The sequence below is a fragment of the Salvelinus namaycush genome, chromosome 20, assembly GCF_016432855.1.
Source record: "Salvelinus namaycush isolate Seneca chromosome 20, SaNama_1.0, whole genome shotgun sequence".
In the NCBI taxonomy this organism is placed as follows: Eukaryota; Metazoa; Chordata; class Actinopteri; order Salmoniformes; family Salmonidae; genus Salvelinus; species Salvelinus namaycush.
The window spans coordinates 14,980,307-14,995,903 of NC_052326.1; the positions used below are offsets into that span (position 1 = coordinate 14,980,307).

At 44.6% G+C, this 15,597-nt stretch overlaps 1 protein-coding gene across 1 annotated transcript; it reads left to right on the top strand.

Annotated features, from left to right (window-relative positions):
* The first annotated feature begins 1,497 nt into the window (after positions 1 to 1,497).
* LOC120065063 (host cell factor 1-like) lies at positions 1,498 to 14,992 on the top strand. The gene is made up of 28 exons (XM_039015745.1): positions 1,498 to 1,619; positions 2,780 to 2,974; positions 3,734 to 3,882; positions 4,032 to 4,192; positions 4,334 to 4,542; positions 4,659 to 4,743; positions 4,881 to 4,987; positions 5,204 to 5,383; positions 5,521 to 5,757; positions 6,032 to 6,180; positions 6,285 to 6,464; positions 6,611 to 6,835; positions 7,247 to 7,354; positions 7,461 to 7,677; positions 7,765 to 7,895; positions 8,276 to 8,414; positions 8,553 to 8,764; positions 8,920 to 9,255; positions 9,403 to 9,730; positions 9,816 to 9,952; positions 10,184 to 10,445; positions 10,596 to 10,889; positions 10,993 to 11,081; positions 11,193 to 11,327; positions 11,410 to 11,595; positions 11,747 to 12,044; positions 12,169 to 12,232; positions 12,362 to 14,992. Exons 2-28 carry the CDS (start codon positions 2,785 to 2,787, stop codon positions 12,399 to 12,401), a joined length of 4,848 nt encoding a protein of 1,615 aa, XP_038871673.1. The 5' UTR covers positions 1,498 to 1,619; positions 2,780 to 2,784; the 3' UTR covers positions 12,402 to 14,992.
* Positions 14,993 to 15,597: the final 605 nt, after the last annotated feature.

The window sequence follows — 15,597 nt, forward strand, 5'->3', positions numbered from 1 at the left end:
CAAAAATGCTACCTGAATAGCCTACTGACAGAATAACCTAAAATAGTCCTACCCCTTAGGCTGGCTTTTTGAATGTAGACATGTTTTATCAATGTTCCTCAGCATTTTTGTTGGAATTATGTTTTACTGTAAGAAAATAAAACATATAAAAAATGACATAAATGCTTATCCTTTGCAATAACCCATTAAAGGACATGAACAGTCAAAATCATGCTTTTCATTAAATCAGATGATATTTGATGAAAACCACATCAAATAAATTATCTTGATGATTTTTACATCCTTTTCCTCCCCAATTTCATGATTACCATCTTGTCTCATTGCTGCAACTCCCCAACAGGCTTGGGAGAGGCGAAAGTTGAGTCATGTGTCCTCCGAAACATGACCCATCAAACCACGCTTCTTAACACCTGTTCGCTTAACCCGGAAGCCAGCTGCACCAATGTGCCGGAGGAAACGCCGTTCAACTGACAACCGAGGCAGCCTGCACGCACCCAGCCCGCCACAGGGAGTTGCTAGAGCGCGATGAGCCAAGTAAATCCCCCCGGCCAAACCCTCCCCTAACCCGGACGACACTGGACCAATTGTGCGCCGCCCTATGGAACTCCCGGTCACGGCTGGTAATAACACAGCCTGGGATAGACGCCACAACACTGCGATGCAGTACCTTAAACCGCTGCGCCACTCGGGAGGCATCAGCCTGTGTTTTCAAACGTCCTGGTAGTTAGCAATGAGAGAAAAAGTACTTTTTAGAATGAATGTTCAGTACCTTTAAGCCATTTGAAGCTAAAGAGTCATGTCCATTGGCCAGTCTTGTGCTTTGGGTCTGGAATTTTCCCATGCAGCATGTGCATGTATAGCCTATCCTGTACCCCCCTCATATGCTACTTTGCATACAGACAATAAGTGTGAATTGCCTTTTTGCAATATTAAAGTGACTGTCTTCATATGACTTACTGCGTACCTGTAGGGCAGGCTATTTACCTTGTTGATGCCTTCGTGCATACATTCAATGCGACATTCAGATACGCCAAAACACGTTTAATTCGGTACCGCACTGTCGCTTTATTGAAAGTGGGGGCGTGGCAATTAGCAGTGGGTGTTGAATGGGACTGTAAAGTCCCCCAAAACAAAATGTTCATAATTCCAGTTTATTATGTACTTTGTTATTTAAGTAATTTAGATAACATAAATTGCACAACTCTTATATATGCTTAATCGTGTACTAAACTGAAATATGTGTGCATCGCCATCTTTATTAAGGGACAATGTAGCCCGTGCAATTATGATAACTTCCAACGAACTAAATTAAATATTTGATGTCCAAATGTAAATGCCCATTTCAAAGATATTACACTAAATTGTGTAGGTTGTTTTGAAGTCAAAACGCACGTTTAACTAAGTCCAATATGCATTAATTGATTGCGGTTCTATACCAGTCGCCATGTTTGTTTTGGGTGACGCCAAATCGCTGTTTTCCTCCCCTTTTGGTATCAAGAAGATGGCAGCTTCCAGGCAGGCATGAGAGGGAATACTTCTTCACAAATCGAATGAATTTGGGCTAGTGATTCATGAGTAGACACCCAAATCGTCTTATTGGAAATAGTACATCGAAAGAAGTAAGTAATATCTATTATGGACGTCAGATTTGGTAAATATATGTGTTTTGTTGTGGCGAACTGTACGGCCATTTTTCTTGAGGGAGCTTAAAAGTAGGCCGATTTTCGAAAAGATGGCTGATTCCAGAGACGGCATGATAAATAACAACACTTAATTTGAAATGTTACATATTGAATTACATTACACTGGCTATATAATGCATTTATATTTATCTAACTATTGTATGTACTTGGTAAATGACGCGGTGCTAATAAGCCTGCCATGCTAACGTTGAGTTTGCTGGCTACGATAGTCTATTAGCCATAACTCTGTAGTGCATGCGCTGGTTTCTAGTTGATGTGTTGTGAAAGTTTCAGATTTCACGTGGTATTGTGCATCTGAAAAATTACATTCGATCCCACTTGAAAGATGTATACAATTGTAATGGAAAGCAGAAGCGGCGATAGATTGAATGAATGTGACAAATATGGCGACTCCCAGAGAAGCGTGAAAATAGCAATCCACAAACGGGTCTAATTGCAAATGCTTTGCGTGTATTATTAGTGGTACACTTCATCCACATATTTAGTAATAGGACTGTAGTGGGATATGGCTAGTACACTTGAAGCAGTAGGTTAAAGCTTAATTTAACACACGTAAGTTATGTCTTTCATTTGTCTTCTCTTCCGCCATTTTTCAGACTGGCGGAGGTTTGTTTGGTTGTTATACAAGATGGCGGCTCCCATAGTGGCACTTTAGGGTTGCTTCAAAACTTTAACTGCAAGATGCAAACGTACAAAAAAATTCAAAGGACGCGCAATATAACTTTTATGCTTTGAGTTGTGATGTCGAATACATTTTATCTTTAGAGTGAGTAGCTATTAGGTGTATCATAATTCATTATTATAATTGCCGGCTTTTTTCCTTTTTGCGAAACGTCAGTAAAATGGCGACTTCCCTGGAGTTTACAAATACAATATTATTTTTTTCAAATGCACGCTCTCAATGCATCGGGTTTGGGCCCAACATTCGATTGCACCTGCAGTTTTCACTCTGCACAATTTGTCATAGTTTTATCCTCACTTCGCAAGTATCAATAGACTTGATCAGAACTTGTCATCAATCTTGCTTTGGAGCGCTCATTTTTTTGTTTAAACAACCCTTCTTTCTTTTTTTGAAGAGGACATGACTGGTTCCATGGTGTCTGGGACCACTGGTTCAACTTTACAGCCACGATGGAAGCGGGTACTGGGATGGTCTGGCCCTGTCCCTCGGCCCAGACATGGTCACAGAGCCGTTGCTATAAAGGAATTGATGGTTGTTTTTGGAGGAGGAAATGAAGGAATTGTGGATGAGTTGCATGTCTACAACACAGGTAAGATAACTTCACCATGCAGCCGAATCTGCATATTGCCAACTCTCCATACACGAATTTATTTGATATTAGCAATTACTGTAGGAGATGCGTCATTCTACTATACTTTTTGACTTCTAATCCGATGGCCCCTCTATATGGTGCATTCGCCCGCTGTTGTCACGATTAGCAGCCTGTTTTGTGTAGTGTGCTGGAGATCAGATTTAGAGAAATGTAGTCTGACATTACCTGACAAACTGTCGCCGCCTGGTGGCAAAGAACTGAAAGCGCACAAATGAAAATGGCGCGCTAAAATAAAATGGAAGACAGGAGCACTGTTTTGAACACTCAATTATTGGATGCACTCAATTTCTGTTCACTTTACTGTACTGATATTGTCCCGAGTTACAAATGTAGTTCTTTCAACATGTGGTCCTAAGAAAGACTTATGTAGTCAACATGCATAGTTATAAGTGTTAAATTATTATTATTTTATGTTACTTTTTTATGAGAGCGCAATGACGTTACAGTTGAAATTTCAGTTTATGTTTTTAAACTTTGGGTTATGCACATATAAGTACAATGCATAGAACATACACTTCTCATGTGACACTTTCAAACAAGAAGATGCAGGCTACATTTGTCAGATGCTTGGAACATGCTTGAGTAAATATTTACTCAAAAGAGCATTTGCTTCACATCATAGGCCTACCTAGCACTTGACCACCCAACAATGTCTACCTGTCTATACACAGACTAACCTCTATTTATTTAATCTAGCAACAAACCAATGGTTTATCCCTGCGGTTCGTGGTGATATTCCCCCTGGATGTGCTGCATATGGTTTTGTTTGTGATGGCACCCGGCTTCTGGTGTTTGGTGGAATGGTGGAATATGGAAAATACAGCAATGATCTCTATGAGCTACAGGTAATGGAATGCTCACACCACATTTTTGCTATAACATCGGTAGAGCTAAAGCCAGGGGTCAAATGGCAGTTTTTAAGTACTTATAAGTAGATTATGATTAATGGATTACAGCATGCTATCATCTTTTGCATATGCTTTTTTTTGTTCAGGCCAGTAGATGGGAATGGAAAAAGTTGAAAGCTAAGACTCCCAAAAACGGCCCACCTCCATGTCCTCGACTTGGTCACAGTTTCTCGCTGGTGGGTAACAAGTGCTACTTGTTTGGAGGACTGGCTAATGACAGCGAGGACCCCAAAAACAACATCCCCAGGTACAGATGCCTTAAGAAGGAGACGTGAAATGTGACCAGTGGGGTAACGGGATAAATGATGCTGTGGAATGGAAGCAAACAGATAGTTTGTCGTAAGCAATTAGAAATACTTTCTGACTGAAATCTCTATTTTGTAACTAGATACCTAAATGATCTGTACACCCTGGAGCTTCGTGCTGGCTCCAGTGTTGTGGGCTGGGATATACCAATTACTTATGGTGTTTTGCCGCCTCCTCGCGAGAGCCACACTGCCGTAGTGTACACAGAAAAGGACAGCAAGAAATCTCGCCTGATCATCTATGGAGGGATGAGTGGCTGTCGTCTGGGAGATCTATGGACCCTTGACATCGGTAGGCTCCTGAGTTAACAGTATTACCATATTATTGTATATAATCACTCTTTGTCTTTTATTCGCATAAATCAGTCTAGTCGGTCTATTATCTAAATTATCTTGCTTTGTCTGCAGACACCCTGACCTGGACTAAGCCATCAGTGAATGGCACAGCACCTCTGCCCAGGAGTCTTCACTCTGCCACCACCATCACAAACAAGTGAGATCTCCCTGAATACCTGTTAAAATTATATTATGATCATTTAGATCTCTGGAATAACAATCGGTTAAATCTCTTAGCAGTAGCCTATTTATGATGACTGCTTGATTCTCATCTCTTTGTCTACCTCATTGTAGGATGTTTGTGTTTGGGGGATGGGTTCCCCTGGTTATGGATGATGTGAAGGTGGCCACACATGAGAAGGAATGGAAGTGCACAAACACACTGGCCTGCCTAAATCTCGGTTCGTCTCTCCGTTTTCTGTTATTGGTGCTACTACTTGCATTAAACATTACACACTGATTGTTTCTCTAGATTTGATTTGTGTATTATGAATTGATCGACTCCAACAAACTCAGTCTGAGTGAACATTCATTGGTAAATGGCAGTGTCACCTGGTGGTCAAGTTATATTACTGTCAAAAAATAAAATGTAAACCTCATGTTTCTTTTTACCCCAGACTCCATGGCCTGGGAATCAGTGGTGATGGATACTCTGGAGGACAATATCCCAAGGGCCCGGGCAGGACATTGCTCTGTGGCCATCAACTCTAGATTGTATGTCTGGAGTGGCCGTGACGGTTACCGTAAAGCATGGAACAACCAAGTCTGCTGTAAAGACCTCTGGTACCTTGAAACAGGTGAGTCAACTCCTATTTGCTCATTTACTCTGGTAAAGCAAGCCCACCGTATTTGCTCAACTGTGCTCTTGGCGAGGCTTTCTCTGCTTCTGTTGATTGCTTATAAGAAATGTGACCATTTTATGTTTTGGTTACAGAGAGGCCACACGCTCCCTCGAGAGTGCAGCTAGTCCGTGCCAACACCAACTCCCTGGAGGTAAGCTGGGGCGCTGTGTCCACCGCAGACACCTATCTGCTGCAGCTACAAAAGTACGACATTCCAGCTGCCACTGCTGTGACCTCGCAGGCCCTCAATGCCGCCACCTCTCTGCAAGGGAACTTGCCTAAGAGCCCAGCCACAGCTGCTCCCTCTGCTCAGAACCTACCACACACAGGTATCACTATTGTGCCCCAGGCTTCCTCCCCTACTATCCTTCCCAACATGCCCAGAAGCCCGCTGGCTGCCTCCACAGCTTGTGGGCCAGGTAAAACCATGGATGTCCTACTTGTTCAGTGGAGGTTGTTTGTACCATTTTATGTACTATTGTCACAGTTTTCATTGTTCATTTTTACAGCCCTTTGTATTTCGATAACCGTATACCAAATGGTATGTAAAAAGCAGACCTCGAAGGCTCTATATACTGAGCAGGTTTTCTGTTGTTTTGACAGCTATCTTGAAGGTTGCAGCGCCTCCGTCTGGCACGGGTACCTCCCTTGTCACTGTGCGACCCAACCAGGCTGGGAAATCCCCTGTCACTGTGACATCACTTCTTCCAGGAGTTCGCATGGTTGTTCCTGCTCAGACCGCCCAAGGAACAGTATGGACAATTGTGAAATGGTTTTGTTATTTAAGGATAAAAAGTTGTCTCGAGAGTAATGCCAAGAGTATTGTCTCACTCAGGACTGTTTGTTTTCCTTTTAGCCAGTTGGCAGCAGCCCTCAGATGAGTGGCATGGCAGCTTTGGCTGCAGCTGCAGCAGCCACACAAAAGATCCCACCCTCTTCAAGCACTGTACTCAACATTCCAGCAGGTGCCACCCTTGTCAAAACCATGGCTGTCTCCCCTGGCTCCACCACAGTCAAAATGGCATCTCCTCTCATGGTAAGGCCCTCTCGTGGTACAATATCAGTCTGTAAAAAAAAAAAAATGAAACTCAATGGCAGAATGTATGGGTTTGTCAGGTAGTCGCTGTCATGGCCCAGTTTAGAATTTACACCCTTAACACATTTTGTATTTTCTACTTCCAGGTTAGTAACCCAGCCACTCGCATGCTGAAGACAGCTGCAGCTCAGTTGGGCATAGCGACCGTATCGTCACCCAACTCGCCCAACAGACCCATCATCACTGTGCACAAGTCGGGCACGGTTACCGTAGCCCAGCAACACCAGGTGGTTACCACCATGGTGGGAGGAGTCACCAAGACCATCACCCTGGTCAAGAGCCCCCTCACAATGGGAGGCAGCGGCACTTTGGTGAGAGAACTAGACAGTCTTACAGGACATGGAGGGGAGGGAATACAGGCAGAAGGTTGTGAGAAATGTCTCTCCTTATACAAGATCCCACTTAAGAATTTGATATGCATGCTGTGAACTGAGAAATAGTTTCCCACTTTGGGCAGTTTTTTTGTTTGTCCCCCACCCGTATCAGATGAATCTTATATGGCCTAGGCATGAACCCGTGATAGAAGATGTGGCTGTGGAAACCTCCAAGATAAGGAACAGCTTGAGTTCATAGATCTGCATGACTGTCAGGGTCAGTTAGATTGGCTGTACTCACAGTTCAGCCGTACTCAGTTCAGTTGTCCACATGACACTGATCTCCTGACGCCAAATACTGTGATGTTTTCTGATGACTCATAAACTTGAGTCTCTCTCCTATGTCAGCAGATCTCCAACCTTGGCAAGATGATGTCTGTGGTACAAACCAAGCCAGTGCAGACATCGGCTGTTACAGGCCAGGCTTCCACTAACCCTCTCACACAGCTCATACAGGTCAGCTATCTGCATGAGAGCAGGAAAAGGAGGTAGCTAAAACTCCACGGACAGGCTCAGCCTGCTTTCAGTTGATCATGTTCATAATCCACTTTGTCTCCCATAGACCAAGGGTTCTCTCCCTGCCGGCACCATACTGAAGCTGGTGACCTCAGCGGACGGCAAGCCCACCACCATCATCACCACATCCCAGGCGGGAGGAACAGGGAACAAACCGACCATCCTGAACATCAGCGGCATGTCGCCCACCACAACCAAACAGGGCACCACCATCATCAAGACCATCCCTATGTCTGCTATTATGACCCAGCCTGGAGCAACAGGTCAGAACCCACTGGCTTCATGTTTCAGGGACAATTCAGCACAATACAAGAGGACCATATGCTGACAGTTTGTTTTTTTGCTAACAGTGACCAGCAGCACAGGGAAGACGCCCTATACCATCATCACCACCAAGATGATGACCACTGGCACTCCAGGCAAAATCATCACTACCATGCCCAAGCTTGGCACTGCAACTGGCCAGCAAGGGCTGACACAGGTACCTAACAGAAATTATGACCCTTACAACCTCTTGTAGAAAATGCATATATGATATGTTTATGCATAATATTTATAGGCTATGTGAAACAATTTGTGATGTCTCAGTTTTGACATTGGTGCCTTTTTTAACTTTTAAATGTCACATGGCATTTTATATTTGGTTATATTTGATAAATATCATACGGCTAAGTACAGCAGTGTTTGGAGCAGTTGAAATGCATGCATACCTCTGGGGACTATATTTGAATCTTCTCTGTTGATTAGTGCTACTAATACTGTACATTTGGCTGTATCAAATGTCTTGCCCCAGTGGATGAGTGTAATAGTACCCCCTAGCTTCTCAATTATATTATTTTACCTCCCCCTTGGTTTTTGTAGGTGGTTTTGAAGGGAGCTCCGGGCCAACCTGGCACCATTCTGCGCACTGTACCCATGGGTGGAGTCCGACTCGTCACCCCGGTCACGATGTCTTCTGTCAAGCCCAATATAACTACACTGGTCGTCAAGGGAACAACTGGTATGGATAACATTTTCATAATTACAAGCAGGTGCCGTCTGTTCAATTCATAAGTATGCGGTTACATTTTTTTTTTTTTTTTTGCATAGTTCCAGCTGTCTGCCCCTTGTTGAGTTAGTGCTTTGTTCGTTCCCCTAGGTGTCACCACCCTGGGGACTGTCACAGGGACAGTCTCCTCCAGTCTGGCAGGGAGCATTGTAGCCAGTGCCAATGCTTCTCTGGCAACTCCAATCACCACCCTGGGAACCATCGCCACCCTGTCCAGTCAAGTTATCAACCCCACTGCCATCACTGTGTCAGCAGCCCAGACCAGTCTGACCACAGCTACTACCCTTTCCACTTCCACCATGGTAAGCCGACTGCTATTCTTAATACAGATATGTAGCTATAGCTCCGATTTATGTTCTTGAGAATTGGAACATGAAATGTCATGCTGCACAATGTGGAGAACTTTTTGATTGGGTTTTCTCCGTCATAATCAATACCGGATGTGCTCTCATTGCAGTCGGCAAACCAGCCAACCCAGGTGACTCTCATCACCACCCCCAGCGGGGTTGAGGCCCAGCCAGTGCAGGACCTGCCTGTGTCCTTCCTGGCCTCCCCCACCTCTGAGCAGCCCTCTTCCACTGAGGTTGGGGATGCCCCTGGCACTGTCACCATGGTCTGCTCCAACCCCCCCTGTGAGACCCACGAAACAGGAACCACCAACACCGCAACCACAGCCTCCTCCGATATAGGTGGGGTGCAGAGGGTCTGCTCCAACCCCCCTTGTGAGACCCACGAGACGGGCACCACCAACACTGCAACGACTGCCTCCACTGACATGGGCGGGGCAATGAGGGTGTGTACAAGCCCTCCATCAGAGACCCACGAGACGGGCACCACTAACACCTCAACCATCGCCCACTCCATCATGGGGTCTAACCAAGTGGGCACTGTCCAGAGTAGCTCATCCTCTCATCCCCCATCTCTGTCCTCTCCCCCTCAGACGTCCAACTCTTCTTCCTCCGGAACCGCCACAGGCAACCAGGGACCAGAGAACCTGAGCACCGGCACCACATTCACCCCCACCACGGCATGCTCCAACATGGGCTCAGCCCAGACCGGAACTGTGCAGAGTCCCAAGCCAGCCGTGGGCTCTACGGTGTGCTTAAACCCACCCTGCGAGACCCACGAAACTGGGACCACCAACACCCCGTCCCAGGCCAGCTCAAACATGGCCGGGAACCAGACAGGGACGGTGCAGAGGGTGTGTTCCAACCCCCCCTGTGAAACCCACGAGACTGGCACCACCAACACGGCAACAACTGCCACAGGTATAGCGTTAGAATACAAACTTTTTTTTTTAATGATTTTATTTTGATGTTTAGGGCTATATTTCATGCCATGTGTGTCCTACAGCAGATGGAGCAGACAGTGCCACCAGCAGTACAGAGACTCCTTCCACCACTGCATCAGAAACAACCCCAGCCACCATCCAGAGCAGAGCCATCACTACTGTGACCCAGTCCACACCAGCCCCGGGGCCCTCAGTACCTGTAAAGAAACCCCTAACTGAACTAACAATGCTTTGCCAGTCTATACTCTACTGATAGCATAACAATTGTGGAATTGCTAGTGTAAGAGTTTAGTTCAAAATGACTCACTGGCATGGTTAGGCAAATTATCAGCAACTAATGCCCAAAATCAATAGAATGTATATGGCAATAATTCATGCATCTTGTCCATTTTGAGAATTTGCACTCATTCATTTCTACCCTTATCTCCAGTCCATTTTGTCGATCACTGAGGGTGCAGCAGGTTCCACAGAAGAGCCCATGCAGACAGACGCGGCCACGGAGGGGGGAGAGACAGCTATGGAGACTGGGCTGTCCCCAGAGCTGGCAGAGGGACAGATGGGGACAGGTTTGTCTGCAGAGGAGCTAGCTGTGACCGCAGCGGTGGAGGCAGCGGCGCAGGCTGCAGCCACAGAGGAGGCCCAGGCCCTGGCCATTCAGGCAGTCCTCCAGGCAGCACAGCAGGCAGTCATGAGTAAGTTTGGCCCTCAGATTGGCAGTGTATTACCAGCCAATTGTTGGTAAATGATAATGGATTCATCTCAAGACTTTAAATGTGTGTGAAGACAACCGCTCCCCAACTGCAACAATCTCACAATCAAACTGCGTTTCCCTGCATGCATAGACGAGGGTGATTCTGGCTCGACCGGACAGCAGGCCATCACAATCCCCATCGTCCTGACCCAGCAGGAGTTGGCAGCCTTGGTCCAGCAGCAGCACCAACTCCAGGAAGCCCAGGCTCAGGCCCAGGCCCAGGCTCAGGCCCAGCAGCAAGGAAACGCCCAGGCCCTACCCACTGAGGGCCTTGCCCCCGCAGACAGCCTCAACGACCCTGCGTCTGAGAGCAACGGGCACCCCAAGATGGCTGCAGCTGTCTCCAGCGCTGTGGCATCACTGCTGCCGCGCACATCCACTGAGAGTAAGTATTTCTTTAAATTCTCTTTTAGGAGTATAATTCTTTGTTCTTACTAATAGTGTTTCACCAGGTCTTAAATTGACTTCTCCCTCTTGTCCCCTTGCAGCCCTGGCCCCCTCAAGCACATTGGCTGTTGCCAGTCCAGCCAAGCTGCAAGCTGCTGTAGCAGAGGTGGCCAATGGCATTGAGGGTGGGGTGAGTACCCATAATGTCCTGCTTGTATCCTGCCTGTTTGATCAGAATTTGAGAGGAATGTTAAAGCATGTTGTGCCATTCAACTCCCTTTTATGTCACGGTCATATACAGAAGCTAAACCCTCAACCAGCCCCTATCAAGACTCTTGTCAAAAAAGAGAACCAGTGGTTTGACGTTGGCATCGTCAAGGTGACAAACATGGTGGTTACGCACTTCTTCATCCCAGAGGACGATTCTCAAGTAGAGGTAAGCCTCAAAGCTGGATTCATGCCTTTTTATGGCTTCGAGATCAGAGTTCAGTGCAGCACTAACGCTGTGTGTGTTGTAGGATGACTCGGGCGCCATCCCAGACTATAACCAGATGAAGAAAATGGAGCTGCAGCCTGGCACAGCTTACAAGTTCCGTGTCGCTGGCATCAACGCTTGTGGTCGTGGTTCCTTCTCAGAGATATCTGCTTTTAAGACTTGTTTACCAGGCTTCCCTGGAGCACCTTGTGCCATCAAAATCAGCAAGGTAAAACTGCAAACTAGTCACAGAACAATTACTATTTTAGGGCACCCTTGACAAATAATCAGAGGTTGTAGTTTTTCTAGTCTTGATGGAATGTGGATTGTTTTTCTGCTGCTTTTGCGTTAAAACAACGGTTCTATCTTTTCCCTCTCAGAGCCCAGATGGTGCCCACCTCACCTGGGAGCCTCCCTCGGTGACATCAGGGAAGATCATTGAGTACTCTGTGTACCTGGCCATCCAGAGCACCCAGACAGCTGAGCCCAAGGCCTCCACCCCAGCCCAGCTGGCCTTCATGCGGGTGTACTGTGGGCCCAACCCCTCCTGCTTGGTGCAGTCCTCCAGCCTCTCCAATGCCCACATAGACTACACCACCAAGCCCGCCATCATTTTCCGCATAGCTGCGCGCAACGAGAAGGGCTACGGCCCTGCCACACAAGTCCGATGGCTGCAAGGTGGGTAAACTTTCATTTAAATTCTGCTGTTCAGCAAAATGCAGCAGCGTCTCTATAATTATGGTTGTACTTGTTTTTAAGTGTTTAAGTACGGTTTCTCTTTAATGGATTTTCCCCTTTTTAGAGTCCAGCAAAGATGGAGCCTCGGCAAAACCTGCCCCAAAAAGACCAGTTTCCTCGCCTGATGCGTAAGTACCTGGTTCCATCTAGCCTACATTCCACACACATTATCATCACTAACTGGTTGTGGATGAATATTTCCTCAACAATGGCAAGTTATCTTAAATAAATGTTTTGCTTTCTGTCTGCCCCTGCAGTAAGGTTGCTGGTCAAAAGAAAGCAAGAACGGACCAGTGAGATCACACAGATGACACCCCCCGCTGTCCTTTTTGACCAGGAAGACTGATCCCTCCATCCTCATCCTGACTTCACCCCATCCTCAAGTTAACCTACATCCAGCCAGCAACATAAACAAAATGGCAGCAGAAACCCTAGATGGAAGTCAATAAGAGATATGGTTCTGTAGGCAAGACCCCTTTTTCTATTTGTCCCACTATTTCTAGAGCAATACAAATTTAAAAAAGCACATTATAGCTTTTACTTCATAAATTTTTCCCCCCCTAGCTACTTTTATTCTACATCTTTTTGGCTACTTTCAGTAGTTGAGCAATTGTAGAGAAACATTAACAGCTTCGCAAGCTGTGAGCCTGCCTGAGCTTAATGTTATTTTTTTTGGTGGGGGAAGTGTATAGAGACTACATGATCTGATGTACAGTTTGAGGATGTGCTGAACAGGAGGCAGTGGTGGTGTTTGTTCCTCCCATCTAAACTATCAAAATGGGAAAACAAACAAAAGGGGTTATTTTTCCCTCAAGGAGAAATGTGCTTAATTTAAGAAACCAATCGATTCAGATATCATACTGGACTCCAGTCTCCTCGTAATCTCATCAGTGTGCTTTTCCCCTGAGATGAGAACTGAGGGCTGATGCTATGAAGAGGACAACGAATCGAATGACGAAGGAAAACATTTGTAGTGAGAGACCGACTTTTCTAGGACTGAAACTTGCAGCACACACACATCTTGCAAACATCTTCCCCAGAAATTAGCAAACACTGATGCAGAAGATATTTGTGTAGTTTATTTTTGTATTTTCTTAAGCTTTTCCTTGTCACTGTGCATTTTTAAAACGTCAACTACTTTTTTTGTTTTGTTTACTATTGTTCGTCTCCATTGTTTTCAAGTGTTGGTGGGAAGACGGGTGGCAGTGCTGAAGTAGCCACTATATTTTTAAATCCTGGTTCGATCAGTTGTATGCTGTATCAGAGGGTATGAAAAATAAAGACTTTTGTATTTGTTCTGACTAGGACCCCAGATGTAATAGGACTGAAGGGAATTTGAAACAGACCCAGGGAGAGGAGTGCTTTTACTTTGTTTACTACATCTTTCAATGCTTGTATCACTGTGTGTATGCCAAACATGGAAAAATAATGAAGAAAAATCTGAGCAGTTCTCATATTCCTTCCCTCTTTCCCCGCACATTTATTTTAGAACAGGTGTCCCTAACTGGCGGCCCACGTTTAGCCCCCCCCCCCCGCCAAAAAAAAGAGTATATTTTTGTTGTTGGACATAATGCTGTAAAAACATCAGGAAATCAGCTCTAAGTGACTTTTAATTTAGGGAATCTGTTCCAAAGTATTTCCATGCATAATAGAGACGTGATTGTATACACATGTAAGCAAGGTTTGAAATTATTGTTTTAGTCATATCTGGTTGGGCTTCTATCGGTCAATTTGCAGTCTACACATTTTTTTGTAATTATATTCCGGCCTCCCGACCATCCACTCAAGAAAAAGTCAGCCTGCGGCTTAATCGAGTTGGTGATCCCTGTGTTAGACAGAAAAATGATAGCGGTAGATTTTCTTTCCTTATACTGTTAAGGAACCACCAAATCCAATTAAAATTTCTTTTTTAGGCTCTTATTTTAACAACTATAGAGGTGAGGTGTGCAAGTTAATTGTGAAAAGTATACCTTTAAATTGGGATGTCTTGGTGGGAAGGAAGAAGCATAGCCAGAGTTTGGACTCGCTTGTTAATTAGTTCTTCCAGAGCAAGAATAAAATAACATCTGGGCATTTTTTTATAATTACCTGTACCAAAATGTTTTTACATGTTGGTCATCTCTCAATTGCCTTTTGTGTCTTGACTTGTAAAAAAAAAAAACTCCCTGATTCAATTGCTATGACTTGCATTTATTAAACAGATTTGCAAGTCTGAAACACAGCAAGGTTCATTACTGAAACATTTGTCTTCAGGATAAATCACAGAGTTTATAAAGAGGGAAATCTTGGAGTGGACATGACTGTATTCAGTAGTTGGTGAAATAAAGAGTTTTCAGAATGGAAATGACCAGAGAAGAAGTGAAGTCAAGGGAGAATGTGTTACCTCTTGAGATTGTAGTACTTGCACCTTGGTTTAATTTCTTCTCTGGGCATCACCTTAGTCTCCAGATAATCCTGATTTATTTCTATAGTGAAACCCCTGTTTCATATACATCCATGATTTTGTACGTGTCAGTGTCTGTTGAGCAAAACTAGAGATGCATGCAACCAGTGTATTTTAGTAGTAATGCCTTAAATTTGACCATAAGCTGAAGGATCTAAAAAAAACTAAAAAACATTTAATGAGTTTGTTCCTTTCCATGTGGTATACAAATGTGTCCTTTTCTTCCACCATACCTTCACCGGGTCACTATTTTTGCACAGTGCCGAGGTCTATCAGAACTTTACCTCCCACACTGGGGCAGGTGCTGGTCTTAGCACTGACACTTGTGTATTTCTTCCGGCTGTTTGCAGGTTATCTGGAATTGTCCTGTATTTTCCGATGTGTGTTTTTTGTACTGTAGGGAGTAATGTATCTTTTAACATCAAAATAAACATGTTAAACATCACATTATTTCCAGTCATTGTGGGATAGTTTGATACACTAGCACTATAATGCACAGTGATTCCAAGTTGGATACATTTTTTATGCCATAGTTTGGATAATAAACTACTGAATAAACATCAGTCTTTGTGGTTGCAGTCATCATCACTTTCACAACTACAAGCCCCAAAGAGACCTAACGCTGACTCGCTCACCTGTTGTAAAAGCTGTCCTGGCTGCATTTGAAAAGGGCTTTGCCACATCAATGTCCCCCTTGGCTCTTCCCTCACAGTACTGTGCACCTACAGTTGAAGTCGGAAGTTTACATACACCTTAGCCAAATACATTTAAACTCAGTTTTTCACAATTCCTGACATTTAATCCAAGTAAAAATTCCCTGTTTTAGGTCAGTTAGGATCACCACTTTATTTTAAGAATGTGAAATGTCAGAATAATAGTAGAGAGAATGATTTATTTCAGCTTTTATTTCTTTCATCACATTCCCAGTGGGTTAGAAGTTTACATACACTCAATTAGTATTTGGTAACATTGCCTTTAAATTGTTTAACTTGGGTCAAATGTTTTGGGTAGCCTTCCACAAGCTTCCCACAATAAGTTGGGTGAATTTTG

What these genes read in the sequence shown, in the direction of transcription:
- LOC120065063 (XM_039015745.1), top strand. Translation starts at nt 2,785, where the DNA reads ATGACTGGTTCCATGGTGTCTGGGACCACTGGTTCAACTTTACAGCCA. An exon ending in GTTGCATGTCTACAACACAG is followed by an intron (nt 2,975 to 3,733) that starts GTAAGATAACTT and finishes TATTTAATCTAG; the next exon opens with CAACAAACCAATGGTTTATC. An exon ending in ATGATCTCTATGAGCTACAG is followed by an intron (nt 3,883 to 4,031) that starts GTAATGGAATGC and finishes TTTTTTGTTCAG; the next exon opens with GCCAGTAGATGGGAATGGAA.